The 15,343-nt window shown below is 54.2% G+C and overlaps 5 protein-coding genes across 5 annotated transcripts; 2 read left to right on the plus strand and 3 right to left on the minus strand.

Annotated features, from left to right (window-relative positions):
• Positions 1–190: 190 nt before the first annotated feature.
• On the plus strand, positions 191–880 carry CPAR01_10725 (uncharacterized protein; the record flags this gene model as incomplete). The annotated part of the gene is made up of 2 exons (XM_060494985.1): positions 191–500; positions 852–880. The coding sequence occupies 2 exons, from the start codon at positions 191–193 to the stop codon at positions 878–880; spliced, it is 339 nt and encodes a 112-aa protein (XP_060347167.1).
• Positions 881–1,076: 196 nt separating this feature from the next.
• Positions 1,077–2,246, minus strand: CPAR01_10726 (aryl-alcohol dehydrogenase AAD14; the record flags this gene model as incomplete). Its single annotated transcript, XM_060494986.1, has 1 exon — positions 1,077–2,246. The coding sequence occupies one exon, from the start codon at positions 2,244–2,246 to the stop codon at positions 1,077–1,079; it is 1,170 nt and encodes a 389-aa protein (XP_060347168.1).
• A 783-nt stretch (positions 2,247–3,029) lies between these two features.
• Positions 3,030–4,765, minus strand: CPAR01_10727 (sugar porter family MFS transporter; the record flags this gene model as incomplete). Its single annotated transcript, XM_060494987.1, has 4 exons — positions 3,030–3,568; positions 3,628–4,386; positions 4,445–4,454; positions 4,505–4,765. 4 exons carry the CDS (start codon positions 4,763–4,765, stop codon positions 3,030–3,032), a joined length of 1,569 nt encoding a protein of 522 aa, XP_060347169.1.
• Positions 4,766–6,187: 1,422 nt separating this feature from the next.
• CPAR01_10728 (transcription factor SPT8) lies at positions 6,188–8,380 on the minus strand (the record flags this gene model as incomplete). The annotated part of the gene is made up of 3 exons (XM_060494988.1): positions 6,188–6,419; positions 6,475–8,305; positions 8,362–8,380. The coding sequence occupies 3 exons, from the start codon at positions 8,378–8,380 to the stop codon at positions 6,188–6,190; spliced, it is 2,082 nt and encodes a 693-aa protein (XP_060347170.1).
• A 1,497-nt stretch (positions 8,381–9,877) lies between these two features.
• Positions 9,878–12,974, plus strand: CPAR01_10729 (helicase required for RNAi-mediated heterochromatin assembly 1; the record flags this gene model as incomplete). Its single annotated transcript, XM_060494989.1, has 4 exons — positions 9,878–10,174; positions 10,238–10,608; positions 10,667–12,805; positions 12,860–12,974. The coding sequence occupies 4 exons, from the start codon at positions 9,878–9,880 to the stop codon at positions 12,972–12,974; spliced, it is 2,922 nt and encodes a 973-aa protein (XP_060347171.1).
• Between the last annotated feature and the right edge of the window lie 2,369 nt (positions 12,975–15,343).

Raw genomic sequence — 15,343 nt, forward strand, 5'->3', positions numbered from 1 at the left:
CGGAAACCCTCTTGAGGTAAGTTATTCAGCGGTCCGGGCTCCGTCGCTTGCTTGCTCCGTTTCATAGAGAAAATGAGAACGAAGAGGAGGAGGGGGGCATGCGATTGGGTTTGGAGAGGATCTCGTTTGAGGAGGAAAGCTGCTGAACGGGGTCGCAGCTTTTCTAAAGCTTAAGAGAACTTTGGCCATCATGGCCAAGGTCCCCAGACTCTCGACGACAAGGCCAACGGCGGCGACTGTAGTCGGCAAACGAGCCGAAGCACGCTCAGCCGCACCCGCAGCCGCAGACGCATCCGCGGTCTCGGGCACGGGCACGGGTCCGGCCCGCAATGGGTACTCCCTTCGGCGCTGGTTGGGCCAGAGCGACGCCGACGATCCTTGGACGCCGCGTGGGGTCTTTGAGACGGGTGGAGGTGGTGATGGCGGTGGCGAAGTCGCTGGCGTTGCCCCGGCCGTTGCCACCGCCGCCCCTGCGAAGCATCCGGGAATGTGTGATAGAGGTGAGTCGTTTTCAACGGTTTTTGTTCTCCATTGGTTAGTCTATTTCGGCAATCTGAGACCTGGGGTGGAAGCCACTGCGCATTGAGGAGGTCTGGATCGCGCTAATACGGGTGTGCAGTAGGTAAGGTATATAATGATGGTGTAAGACCTGTTCACTGAGGACTAGCTTGGCCAGTGTGATCGAGTACCTTACCATAGGTATATAATGAATCAATCGGTATCTCTGAAATGAAACGTTGTCTCGTGTTGACCATCATGCTCATTTGAGAATATTTGGTGCATTCTGTATTCGTGCCTCGTATTTCTAGTCCACGTCTTGTCCACGGCTAACAGAATACCACCAACGTAAGTCACCAGCATCCTCTTCACCTTTATGTAAAATGCGAGTTGGGGTTAGGTGCGATAGAGTGGTGTAACATTATCTCGGTGCTCCATTGTTGCAGCATGCATATCCTGCTACATTCTCAAGTCACCCAAACCTCCGTCAACGGACGGAGTCAGAACGGGAACGCCTCCTAACCCCCAAGGAAACCCCATACCAGCGCCTAGAATGCAACAAATCCCACACCCCTCCATCAATCATATCCAATCGCCTTGGGCCGCCTCACAAAATCCATCTTGGCCGAAGCAGCAATGATCGGGGCCGGCGTCCCCGACACGTGAGGATCCCATCCCATAACATCGTACGGCCACCCAGGCTCCCACTTCTCCACGCTCTCGAGGTACGCAATTTGCGCTTCTGACAACTGGATCGTGAGGGCGTCGATATTGTCCAGCATCTGCTCAACCTTGCGGCCCCCGACCACGGGGAACACGTACGGCACTTTTGCCATGACGTACGCCAGCGCCACGGCCGTAATGGACGTCACGCCCACCTCCTCCGCCACCTCGGCCAGCGCTTTACTCACCCGCATCTCCGTCTCCGTCTGGTCCGCCAGGTGCCGGAACGCCGCCTGCCCATCGCCGCTCCGCCGCCGCGCCTCAATCATGTCCCGCGTCTTGAACTTGCCCATGCCCGCCGCACCGTAGGGCGCGATGGCCATGCCGAACTGCCGCGCCATGGGGATGATGTCCCGCTCCATGTCGCGCATGATGACGCTGTAGTAGCCCTGGTAGATGGAAAAGGATGTCTTGCCGTGTGCGCGCGCGTACGTGTTGGCCGCGCTGACGACCCAGGCCGGGCAATTTGCTATGCCGAGGTAGTGCACTTTCCCTTGCTGGACGAGGTTATGCAGCGCGTCCATGACCTCCTCGATGGAAGCGGTATAGTCCCACCACTGGACGTAAAATACGTCGATCCAATCGGTGCGCAGCTTAGCCAGCGAGTCGCGGAGGCTCATGTGCATCGAGGCGCGCGAGTTCCCGCCCGCGTTCGGGCAGCGACCTTTCCCGAGGGCGTGCATACGGTAGTCGGCCGAGAACTTTGTCGCGACGACGCAGCGGTCCCGGACGCCGCGGACCTCCATCCACTCGCCGAGCCAGGACTCGGACTGCTCGTGCTGGTAGCCGTTGGAGCAGTCAAAGAAGTTGCCGCCGGCGTCGAGATAGGCGTCCAGCAGGCTGAAGGCGGCGTTCTTCTCAACGGGGCCCATGCCGTCCGACCAGGCTGTTCCCAGGGACATCGTGCCCATCTGGAGGGGGGAGACGCGGATCGCGGCGTTGGGGGAGAGGATGCGGTAGCGGGCAAGTGGTGTTGGCGGGTCCGGTGCCGGGAAGAAGAGCGTTCGGGCGCTTTCGGTAGCCATATTGGCGGCCTTCTTATGGGCGTTTGCGTCTTGGTGTGATAGATTGTGATGCTGACGCCTGTGGTGTTTGCGGATAGGAGCCAAAGAGTGAGAGTGAAGGGTACTGAGATGCCTGAGCACAATGTAGCTTCAATAAACCGATTCACAGTTTTCTACACCGAGATACATACGATTTTAACCACTCGGTGTTTGCTGCTATTGAGTTCTTATACATCTTCTTACCTTTAGGGTAGTTGCTTGGGATGTCTGACAGGATTGCTGGCGTCGCCGTTTTCTGACGGGGCGTCGTCCGGGTGGCGCAGCTGCCTTTAGTCAAGAACGAAATAGTAAACCTTTTGGGCGCTGCCCTCTCATACTCAGTTGCGGAAACTTTTGAAAAGACCGCGGAGGTCTCTGACTTAGTCACGGAGAACCCACGGGATTCCATCCAACCGCTACCAAGACATGTTGTAGTCGCAGCCGAGATATATGATGCCAGTGACTCGGGAGTGGTATCTTCCAGACGCTCGAAGGGTACTAGGAGAGTCCGAAATAGACAAGGTGACGAGATCATGTAGTTATAGCTGCTCAGATGATTGGCCGACTGCTGTGCATGCTAGCCAGTCTGGCGGCTTCTTCAATTCTGTGACCTACAAGGACGGAGCCATCAAACAGTACTTGAGCAGAAGCCCATTGGATATGTAACATGCGTTGAAAAACATAAAAGTTCAAAATGGTATCATTCTAGTGCCAGGTGCGGTGATCGTGCCGCACACTAAAGCCTCATTGGGAGTGCTGCTCGTCTTAGTGATCGGCAGAACTAATACCGTCAACAACATAACCTTTGAAATCACGCGCTGGAATCCGTCTATCGAACAGAATATCCAACTCTTCGTACGTGCGGCCCATTGTCTCGGGAACGCGGAACCATGCCCAGATGAAGCACAGCCCAGCCAGCCCTCCGAAGAAGAACCCGAGCTTCCCCTGCATGTTAGCCTCATCTGGATTAATCATGTATGGAATTGCCACGGTCATGATGATCCCCAAGACACCCTGGGCAGCTGTGGCGAGCGCAATCGTCTTGGATCGCACTCTAGTTGCCGAAGCTTCTGATATGAGGACGAAGCATACGGGACCAACAGACAGGTCGTAGGCGAAGTTCCAAATGAGCATGAGTGATGACTCTGCCCAGGCCACGCCAGAGGGACGTCCGGGAACGCAGTCTAGGATGCCGATGAGGAGCTGCAAGAACACCAAGGCAGCGAGGCCGGTGATGTAGATGGTTCGTCTACCATAGTGAATCAAGAAGTACCACGAGATAACGGTGCCAAGGAATCCCACGGCTGAAGAGGTTAGCCAATGCTCACAATCTCAAGGGAAATGCAAAGAATTGGCAGTTTACCGAGAAATCCAATGGCCATATCGAATGCCTTGTCAGTAGGCAGGCCGGCCTGCTGGAAGAAGTATGTCCCGTAGTTGATGAGGTAGATGCCGCTGAGGACTTGAGTGCAGTAAACACCAACAGATATCTCCGTCCGCCTTAAGTTGGCGCCCTTCAGACAATCATAATACGTGCTTCCAGCCTCCAGTTCTTGCTCAAGTCTGTCGGTTTCCACGATGAAGGCCAAAGAAGCGTCCACATTGACCTGCTTGGAAGCCAGACGGCCTAGGCTCTTCCTCGCATCGTCCATTCTACCCTTCCTTACCAGCCACCACGGGCTTTCTGGGACGAAGAGCAAACCGGGGAGGATAACAAGGATCCAGAACCATTGGAGCGCAAATGGCAAAGAATAGGCCCAATGGGTATCAAGCTTTGAAGTCCCCGCTGTGACGCCGTTGGCAAGGAGCTGGCCCATGACAAAGCAGAGATTCACGTAGGACGTCAAGTGACCACGGATAGCAGTGGGGCATACTTCGGAGGCGTATGCCGGGGCGATGACAACATACATGCCCAGGACGAGACCGCCGAGAAGCTCGCCGACTAGGAGGACTGGCAACGAGCGTGCAAAGAATTGGATGAAGACAATGCCCGCGGTGAGAATCACGCACACGGCAAAGGTCAGTTTTCGGCCGTACCAATCCATAGGATATGCAGCGAAGAGGGCACCGACAACTTGACCGACGGGATTACCCATGGAAAGTCCGGTCTGCCAAGCGGCAGCTGAATGCATATTAATAAGTCAGGTGTTCCAGCACAGGAACTCAAGTTCAAGACATACTAATGATATACTATAGCACGTTAGTACAGGTTTCATGTCTAAGAGGAGGTAGCAACTTACGGAACCCTCATATTCATAACCAAAATCTCTCTGAAACTGAGGCGTAGCGTAGAGGTTTCCGAGCAATTGCGGATCGAACGCCAACATGATGACCCCAATAGACACGAAAGCAGACCACCCAATGGCAGCAGGGTAGAGCTTGACGGCCTGGGAGAAGGTCAAGTTGTGCTCGAGGCGAATGGCCTCGGCCAGAGCAGCATCATCGGCGCCGGGCTTCGCATTCGGAGCAACGACAATAGTCTCGGCATCTTTGGACGCCATCGCGGAAGTATCACTATATGATGAAGAATCGACTCTCCGCAAGAGAGGTTGGATCTCGTCGTCTTGTGCAGCGGCCCTTGCGGATGAACGTGAGTATGGAGGAGACATGATTATCTTATTTCCCCCTCAATGGTAGCAGCCGTTATGCAGATGACCCGGCCGGGCTTCGCGTCTCATTAAGCGGGCACCACGGTATCGGGACCCCTCATCCCCGGCAAAGACCGGTGTGAGCCCCGAGTGGCTAGCCTCTATCGACTACGGGATTCAAACCCAGCGCAGGGAGTGGTCAGCAGGTCTACAGAGATATGAGAATCTCCGACTGGACAGGGGAAGGGGGAAAGAGGAGGGGGGAGGTGGTTGGGTGGTATTCAGACTAGGTATGTTGTGTTGAAGGTTGACAGAAGTTACCGGGCCCAAAACGAAAGCCAATCCGGGGTAAGAGCCTGGGCGCACTTGCCGCCTTCCGTGCTTATCAGGGAGGTGGGGAGGTGGTCAGCATACGCTAGACCGCTGTGGGATGTTGGAGATAGCGGTCCAACCGTTCTTGCAGTGAACCCCCTGCGTAAGCTTTGAGGTTGGCGGGGAAGTCCTTGGGACGTGATGCCGAGACCTCGTCCCGAGCTTGATTTGACCACTGGCCTACCTCCTGTTGACCCTCACAATACTGCGAACTTGTATCCAACTATGATGAGGTAGGTCAGAGTTGATGAGGTAGAGTTGAAGGCGGAGATTTCGTCTGGCATGATATCATTGACAACGGGGTGATTGTGTTTGTTTCTTTTCTATCACCAGGTATCATTGCCATTGGTGAAATGCCCATTGTAATATTGAGCCGAGCTTTTGATATCTAAAAGGTATACCATGACCTTGCCTTGCTCTACCATGAGTCCCTCGTAGGACGAGCCGTATCTTATCATAACAACCCCTCCACTTTCCTTCCTCCAACCGCTTGCCTTTCGCATCTCAATTACAGATATGCGAGATGAAGTCCAATTCGTCTGAGCTTGCTGATCTAAACCCAGTGGGCACATTTCAACTTGTCGACGGATGTTGGCCTGAGCGTTTAGATATTGTTGTAGGTGCGAATGCGAGCTCACAGTGACATAGCTTAGGTCCACATTATGACGACGATAAGCTACCGCGCCTTGAACTACAGAAATTGAGAGGGATTACATGGTACGTTCTAGAGCTCTGCAGGGCATTAGTACATGGGTATTGATATTAGGCCTTGAGAGTCTCAAAGTCTCTGAAAACGCTACAACTCTAAGACGAGTCACCGCCAGACTCCAAGGTGCACGTCGATATTCTTTCCAAACTCCGTTTCTGCATCTGCCTCGTGATCTCTCAGTCTCACGTCTTCGGTACGTGGTTTGACCCAAACTCAAAACCTCAACTGCCGACCAAGAATCAAAGTGCATAGTCCTACTTTTCTTCGGTGACACCGATCTCGTACCCAATCAGAACCTCGGTGCTTGTACCTTCCCAACCGCGCGTTCCAGCAGTTGAGATCATGAAGCGGCACGTTCGATCGATGTAGAGTGACGAAATGACACCAGCTCTAGGCGGACCAGGAATAATCAGGAAGGGGACGGTGGAATGCTTGAAAGCTCGAGTGTCCTTGAGATCATACAGACGAAGAATATCATGGGAAGCGCTGTGCTTATGTTAGCTTTGCAACCGTGTTTCCATGTCGGCTTTTGTTAGCTTACCAGACGAGATGACGGCCATTCGGCATCGCTCGAACCGCACTCACGGCTCCACTTCCAGCCGGGAACTTGAGGGTCCTCTCCGGCGCCCAGCCGCTTCTGGCCTTGTGGATGTTGTACTCCTCCACCGTTCCGTTTCGCCTGCCGGCGTAGATCCAATTGCCGTCCGGACTCCAGCAGGCACCCATACACCAAGGTGGCACGCCTCTCTGACTGCCTATCCTTGCGACGGGGTCTTGGATACGCCGATCCCATAGTCTGATATTACCATCAATGGCTGCGGAGAAGAAGACCGTGTCCGCTGATTGAGTTGGGTCCATGGCAGGTGGAGGAGGATCCGAGGCGAAAATCATGGAGGGTGAACCGGGATTTGCATCATCTGTCTGCATATCGGGTAGAGAAGGGATTTCCGGAAAATCTGGAACAGGCAGCTCCGTCGTAGCATCGCCTGCGCCGTCTAGCGCTGAGGTCACATCTGTCGCACTCGCTTCTAGAGCCGGTGCCGGTGCTGGAGGCTGATTTCTTGTGGCCTCAGGACTGCTGCTTCCTGGTGCCTGGGCCGGCGGCGCCGGGGTGGCATCGGCGTTGAAGGCATTTGTCATATCGATATCGGCCGAGTGGTCCATACCGCCGTCCTGCCCTGAGCCATCATGAAGAGTGGGCATTCCCATATCTCCCATCGCCCTCGAGAATTCGTCATCGTCATCGCCGCCGTAATTACCTGCCACGTTATCGCCAAATAGCGAGCCTGTATCACTACCGCCAAAGAGCGACTCGTGTGCGGGTGACGCCTGTCCCTCAGCGCCTTCGCCGGCCAACGCAGGAGGCGGAGCTTCAATACCGTTGATATCGTCTAGGGTGCCGTTCTGAGGAGGCTTACTGTTGTTCGAAGTAAAAGTCGGGTCAGGTTTGATTTCTTCCTCCATTGCCTCGGCTGGAATCGGTGCACCATTTACTGGGCGAAGCTCGATAGCAGAAGTTTGACCTCCGCTACCGTCATAAGAACGTTTAACAGCGCCAGTGTTGAGATCCCAGTCGAGTATGTTCTTGTCCCAGCTGCCGCTTAGGACGCTCTTCTCGTCTTGTGCCAGTGTCAACACGCTCACAGCATTAGTATGCTGTTGCAAGCATGTTATGCGCTTTCCTTCGTCATGCCTTACACTTTGAAGATTAATGCCTCCAGATTCGAGACCCGAAAGAAGCCATAACGCCTGCGAGTGGACAGCCAATGAGTAAACGGGTGATAGGATGTGTTCTTCGTTCCCTCTCGGGTTCGGCGGGCCTGGCTCCTCATTCTCCCAGTATGACATCAAAATGCCCGCCTTGACGACACTATCGACAAAGGGGTGCCTTTGCGCTACTGTGAGGAGTTGTTTGCCATTTATAGTACCAGGCCCGTCATACTTTCGGATATAGCCGTCGGAGCCTCCTGTCATCCAGAACCTAAGATCGGGCGTGATGGCAACTGCGTTTACACTCGTCGCCTGCGGCGCAGCCATCGTAGGAACAATATCGTACAGCCGGGCATTGACGGCTTCGGGTCGGACGCTTGGGAACAGACTTGAGGATAGCAGTGGAGATCCGCTCTTTATCCCTGGCGACGCCCCCGCGCCGGCCGAACCAGCTCTAGAAGGCACTCTTGCATCTCTTGCAGCTGCGTCGTCGCCCTTTTCTTGCGCATCATCGCCCGTTTCTTCGCGGTCGTTATCCTCCTGGTCGTCTTCGTTATCTTCCTCCTCGTTTTCCATGTCCCCTTCGGCATCATCTACGTCCTCCATGACCTCGTCCTGGTCGTTCTGGTCGTTTTGGTCATTGTCGGAGCTCGCGTTTGAGTCTGGGTTGCCGGACAGGTCAGCGGATTTCTAGAAAACATAAGGCTCCGAGACATACCTCTATCGTCGTCATCCATTTCGAAGCTTCGGTGTATAGGATTGCAAACAATGCACAGCTATTAGGACGCAAGCAGAGCGCAGGAGGGTCGCGCGATCGGAAAGTCAGCGGCGTCGGCAGGGCTGCGCGAGGGTCGGAGAAGCGATTGGGTTCGTTTGCGATTAAATGTGTACCTTAAAATTTCACAGTGTGAAAATCAACGTTCCATTCCAAGTATAAAAAGAGGTTCCGTTGACAAAGTTGGCGGCAATGGGCTGTAGAAGATGAGTGGTTGGTGGGCGCTACTGATGTTCGTTGCGCATGGAATCGTCGCGAAAGCTGCGGTCGCGACGACGTGCTGGGTTGGAGCACCTCAGAAGCCCAGCTCGGTGGGGCCGCCCTGGTGCTTTGTGCCCGCTTCACCCTGTGTGCCTGTACTGTTCGCCTCGCCGGGGCAGTTTAGCTTTCGATTACGGCGGGGAGACGACAAGGTTACCAAGCCCAGTCGCACTAGCATCCCCTGAAGCAGCACCGGCGCATCCCTTACGAAAGAGCTCCGAACCGGGAGCAGCGCCGGTTGATTCGGCTGGACAGGCCTTAACGGCAGAACTTCGGCGCCGCTCAGCCGAGGGTCCGCCGGGACAACCGGCCTCCCAACGACACTCGTTCTTGAACATCCCTCCCGATGTTTCTCTCACCTGATTCGCGAGCTCTACCAGGCAATTCCAGCATCGATAAGTGTCCGAGCATGATGAAATCGTTTCTATTCCAATGTGTTCGCTGATAAAGCCAACCTGCACCGAGGCAACACACAATTGTCTCTTTTCATACCATTCATTCCCCTTCTCGCTCCAGTGAGAACATTGCAGTAAGTCTCTGGAAATGGATCCAGACCCAGGCTTTTCCAGCTGTTGCTTTTGACATGGACTCGTGCCTCGCTACGTGTTCGGCAAATTCGTTGCACCGTCCATGTTAGGGGCCCTTCCTAGCATATCACGAGTATAAGCTTGTTCAACAAGAGCATCGTATGTTTGCCACCTTGGATTTCGCATCGTTTGTATCTTGTCTTGGCGGTTTTGCAAGGTTATGATGTAGGAAGCCGTCGATGCATAAGCCTTTTGCCATGCCTGCGTTGTCCTGCAAACGCTTGAGATACTGTAGCTCACCGCTTTCAACAAGCTAGTTTGTCAAAAGCTTTCCCTCTTGCAATCATTACGTTCCCTTTACCCTGAAATAGTGGCAAGTATCAACTACTTCGACTTTGTGGGGATTCTCATGCTTATGGTTGGTAAGTGACTTTTTGTGTTAACATGGGTCCATCGGATCCAAGTTAAGTAGATACCAAGTCTGGCTCCCGAATATGGTACGTTTTTAGCCCCTTCCTTGGAACATAGATGCATTACTCATGTGGCAGCGATTGTTGCACTTCATTTGAAGCTCATCAGGGCCTTATTTATTCAATCTCGCCAGCCGGCAATCGGTATTCTCACCTTACAATCTCGACATTTTGATCTGCTCTCCGGCCTTGTACTTGATCATGTCCCAGAAACATCCCCCTGAGCGCAAAATCGCGAACGCATTGTCTCATCTGTATGTCGAGACGAGTTGGCGTGATACACCCGAACTTCCACAGGCAGAGGAGATTATGAAAGAATCGTACATCCTCCCAAAGAACGACGGTCTCAATGCCGTCTACCCGACGAAAAGCGCGTATCTCCGGGCCCAATACGATCTCTTACGCTTCGAGGGCGCCGAGCCTCTCCGTAGAGCCGTTCAAGAATACAAATCCGCCCCCGAGATGGCAGAGAGCACTGAGACGTGCATATATACCGATGTAAGCAATCTACTAAGCATTCCCAATCAGTATGGGATTAGATTTAATTGGAGATGCCCAAAGGTCTTTGTCCGCGGAGTCAACATCATCCGCCTCGGAGTCATGGTCCGCATCACCTTCTCCGCCATTCGCGCACGGCAACTCATCAACTGGCCGGCATCTCAGCGTGTGGTCCCAGGCACAATAGTAGCTCTGTCTCCCGCCTCGGACCACTTCAGAACACAGTGTATCGTGGCAGTGGTGACGGGTCGTTACGATGATCTCGCCGGCAATTCAACGGCGCCTCCTCCCTTGGATCTCGAATTTTCGGATCCCAGTATCACTGCGAGTTTCATGGAGCCAGATAAAGAGTATGTCATGGTCGAAGCCCGCTCAAACTACTTTGAAGCCGTTCGACACGTTTTGGAGGGGCTCAAGCAAACAGCAGAAGACGAGTAAGACGGTGACATTTTCAAAACTCTATGAGAGTCTTTGAGCTGATGTGTTTCTCAGTTCACCATTCGACAAGTACTTCATCGGCCAATTTAACACCGTTGACATGTCTAGTTCACTGCCATCATCGTCCACTACATTGGACATCTCAGCCCTCCATGACGGTCTTCAACGCCCAGTTCCCGTATACATCCCCAAACAAGGCGACATACCAAGCCACATACAGTCGAAGACAAGACTAGACCAATCCCAACTACAAGCCCTCCAGCGCATGATAACAAAGAACCTCGCCATCGTCCAAGGCCCACCCGGAACAGGCAAGACGCACACGTCCATGGCGGCGCTCAAAGTCCTGCTAAGCACGCAGCACTCTAATGTGCCCATCATCGTCACGGCCCAGAAGAATGACACCGTCGACGAGCTCCTCGTCAGATGCCACAACCTTGGCGTGGACTTTGTACGCCTCGGCGGCCAGGCCAAGGACGAGGTCGTTGCCAGCCGGACTCTCTTCAACCTCCGCACGCGATCTCGCGGCAAGACGTGGAGCAAGAGCGCGCTCGAGAAACGTCTCGTCTCCCTCAGATTTCAGGCGAAGCTTCTACTCCAGCGCTGTTTCCCCCCCGCACACCAGGAGCTGATTCTACCGGAACACTTCCGCGAGGTTGGTCTGATCAGCGCGGAGCAGTATGCCTCCGTCACGAAGTGCTGGGACGGCGACGTCAGATCCATCGCCCGGGAGGGATCCCAACACTTGCTCGGATCGTGGCTCGGTGACCAGTTGCTCACCCAATTGCCTCATAGGAGCGTTCACGTTCCTCTCAGCGACGGCATCGACAATGACGAAGCAGCATCAGGGCCCGCGATCAGCGAGAAGGGTTCAGCCGATAACAAGAAAGAGCAGTTGTCGGGCAAGCCTATCTTGATCGCGCGCTGGAATAGCATCAAATACTCGAAAGGTGTTGCTCTCAACCACAAGATAGCGCAAGAGCTGCTCGTCAAAAATGGAAACCTCTGGTCAATTTTGCCCAAGTATCGCGGCATGGTCTATTACTACCTCGAACGTAGATACCTCGCATCAACCAAGCTAGCCCTGTCCGCAATCTTCAGGCAGCTCGACAACATAGTCAAGAAGCTCAAGGTCGCCCGCTGGCAAGAAGACACCACCGCAGTCCGCGAGTCAAAGGCCCGCATCATAGGCTGTACGACAACAGGCCTTACAAAGTACCGCAGACTCATCGCCGCGCTACGGCCGCGCGTCATGATGATCGAAGAAGCCGCCGAGACCCGCGAAGCAAACATCACCGCCGCGCTGTTCCCCTCCCTGGAGCGAATCATCCTCGTCGGCGACCACATGCAGCTAGCGCCCCACGCCGACTGCCTCGAGCTTAGCAAGCCCCCATTCTACCTCAACGTATCTCTGTTCCAGAGGCTCGTGGAGCGCGGCCTGGAGCATTCTACCCTTCAGGTGCAGAGACGCATGGCGCCCGACATTCGCAAGCTGCTGAACGCATGGTATCCTCTCCTGGTGGATCACCCTTCGACGTTTGACCGGGAAGCTGTCCCGGGCATGGGCTTGCAGAGCGTGCTGTGGTTCAATCACCAACGGCCCGAGTCATCTGACCGGTACTGCAGCAAGGTCAACACGTTCGAGGCCGACATGATTGTCGGGCTATACGGCCACCTAGTGTCCAACGGCACGAGCCCGTCAGAAATCACCATCCTGACCTTCTACAGCGGACAAAAGGCATGTATCGAACATAGACTCCGCCAAACCCCCGGCGCCGATCACCTCGGGCCCGAGGTCCAGACAGTGGATGGGTACCAGGGCAGGGAGAACCGCATCATCCTCATCTCCATCACCCGAAGCCCGGAAGATCGCACGAAACCAGACTCGGGCTTCCTCAACGACCTAAGACGCGCCATAGTCGCCCTCAGCCGCCCTCGACACCTGCTAGTCATCCTTGGCGATATGCAGAATCTGCTAGCGTCGTCAGCTCGGCCAATTTGGAGCGAGGTCTTGAACAGGATGGAGGCATCGCCCACGGACTACATCCCCGTCTTCTGCAAAGCGCACAAGAGTGAGATTCGCATCCGGCAGCCGGGTGATTGGGCAAAACTTGCGGGTAAAGGAGGCTGTAGCATGCGCTGCGGGCGACCAACGGCTGCACAAGGAGCAACATGCGGCCGAAAGTGCCATGGGTATGTTGGCCCCAAGCCTTTTGACAAAGAATGCTAACTGAATCTGGTATCAAGAGGCTCATGTAAGCCCACGGTCGGTGCCATGTTTACTGACAGCAACGCGCGGACGATCCTCGAGCGCATCTCGAGCCCACAGGCACAGGAAGATCTTATAGACCTGAGCGACTGACTTCTGAGGTGGCGGGCTGGAAGGACGCCTCGGGGCACGACATTGAAGTGTGGGAGAACGGGCGCAGGATTCACACTGCACACGGCGAACAACGCTGGCTGAAAACCGACGCACGTAAGAGCACGGCGAGGCCACATGGGCAGATCACAGGCCCAGGCAGTAGCTAGCTAAGCTTGGAGTACGAGGAGAGCACAACCTAATAGATTCCGATGATCTAGCCCAGGGTCTTGCAACGTACACGGAACTACATCAAAGTTGAAGACGATTGAGCATGGCCGAGTAACTCATCCATTGTTAGACATCACTAGCCAGGTCAACGCGGAACCGTCTCCGTGGACACGGCTCAACCAGCTAGTCTTCCCTCCCTAGACCATGCTCGCCATCGAAGCATCAAGCCGACGTTGGAAACTGCCAGGACTCAACCTAACATCATAACGCAACGTTTCGCAGCCCAATTAACCAATCATTCGGTTACAAAAGACTTCTGTGAAGAGAGTGGCCGAACCCTCAGACGTTTAGGTTAGGTTGTTTCCAGAAATGTTTCCCGAAACGTTTCCCATCCGTCTTATCGATAGCTTATCGTGCATTGCGAGATGAATAGAAGTGACCTTCAGCCTGAGGCCATGAGGCCCCCTTTCTTTCGACTCCAGTACCACGGTAATAAGTTGCGAAGTGACGGACACACTTACTACGTACATTTACCTGCACCCCCCCCCTCCTTATCTGAACAGATCCGCCCACACAGCACGAGGCGTCCGGGATGGTAGGGGCCACACCCGCTGCGGGCTACCGGAAGGCGGAAGCGAAAATTTTCTTGCGTTGGCGCGAAGCGGAAATGGAAGCAGTTCACGACAGAAGAATCGCTTCTTTTTCTTTCTGAGACGGCTTTGCTAGGGTGCTAGGCACTTCTAGTCAGATGGCGTCGAGTTGGTTTGAGTTGAGGTCAGTGTGCATTTTCTACATGATTCTCACTGCACGACATATCTTTCTCACTTTTCCTCATGTCGTGGTCTCGAGCTTTCATGAGATCAAAATGCGGCAGGTACCTCGTCTCTCACCATTTCTGTCAAGGATCTAGCCCACGAGAGAACCTCGAGATGAAAGTCAAGCCAGGTGTCGTCGTCATTGACCTTCCTCGACCCGAGCGTAGTCAATTGCGCCGTCTGAGTGGTCAATGCCATTGCTTATCCCATCATTCCCGTCCTGTAACGACGGTCAGAGGAGGTGAGTGAGTGTGCTCGTGAACCATCTATAATTTTGCACGCCATTCGTTGTCCCAGGCGGATTTGAATGCTCATCGCGGGGAGATTTGGGTGGCGTTCATCCTTCAATAGAGGATGCGAGCGAGAGTGAGTTGGGACGAACTTGGGTCGGCCACCTCGTCTACAAAACAAGAAGACGGCAGTCGACTGCTATGGAGCATTCTCGACAACAAGATTGGCAAGGCGAGAAAGCTCGATAAGCCGGATCGCCCTCACCAGACATTCCATTGGGGAAAAAGGTGTGAGGATAGGTGAATAGCCCCCAGTGCCGCCAAATGAGCAAGATGAGCGATGCTGCGGGGATGAGAAGTGCCTCAGGCAATTGAGGCATAGAGATACGAACCCGTTGACCGTCACACTCACCCACCCCCCGAGCCCTCGGCACTGCTGGGGGCCAGCCAAGGCTCCCTTCCGCCCAACCGCCGTGCCGCCCTAGCATGACGGTGCAGCAACTGACACCTGCGCTGGCTCGATCCGAACGTTCAATCCCCCCCCCCCCCACCCCCGCGTCGATCAACGAACCTGGGCTCCGCTGAAGAGCCGTAGTCTTGACACGCCCCTCCAAAGAGGGAAGGGAAAACGGGTAAGAAAACAACTTTGTTACATGTCCATCTCATAGGGCTGAGCTAGGATCCCCAACAACCTCTTGCCAGCACCATCGCAACTTCACAGGCTGCAATTGTCACAGGATTGATATTACTGTTGTCTTCTTTTTCCACATAATATATTGTATAAGTTTGTCATACTCAATTTACCATAGATTGCCCGACAACCCTGGTGGGTGGCTATTGACGGTTACCACATAGTAAAAATACATGACAAGATATCATGTCCCGATTGATCCGAGACCGTCCATTCCTCCTAAGAGAAATAGTTGCCATACCGCAACTATGTTCCACCCGAAAACAACACAGTCGTAGCCGATCTTCAGGCTATCCCAGCGATTCAGCCACGTGCTGATACAGTAGCCGCGAATAAAATCTGCCCTGACCCAAAACCAATTGACCTTGAACCAAATCTGATGGAAAGGGGGTATGATGACCAAGCCCAAATGCAAAACCAAAGAAAGGAAATTGTGATGGAGTGGGGTGACAAGACTGGGGTGAT

The sequence above is a fragment of the Colletotrichum paranaense genome (genome assembly GCF_030867605.1).
Source record: "Colletotrichum paranaense strain IMI 384185 chromosome Unknown Scaffold_8.1, whole genome shotgun sequence".
Classification (NCBI taxonomy): domain Eukaryota; kingdom Fungi; phylum Ascomycota; class Sordariomycetes; order Glomerellales; family Glomerellaceae; genus Colletotrichum; species Colletotrichum paranaense.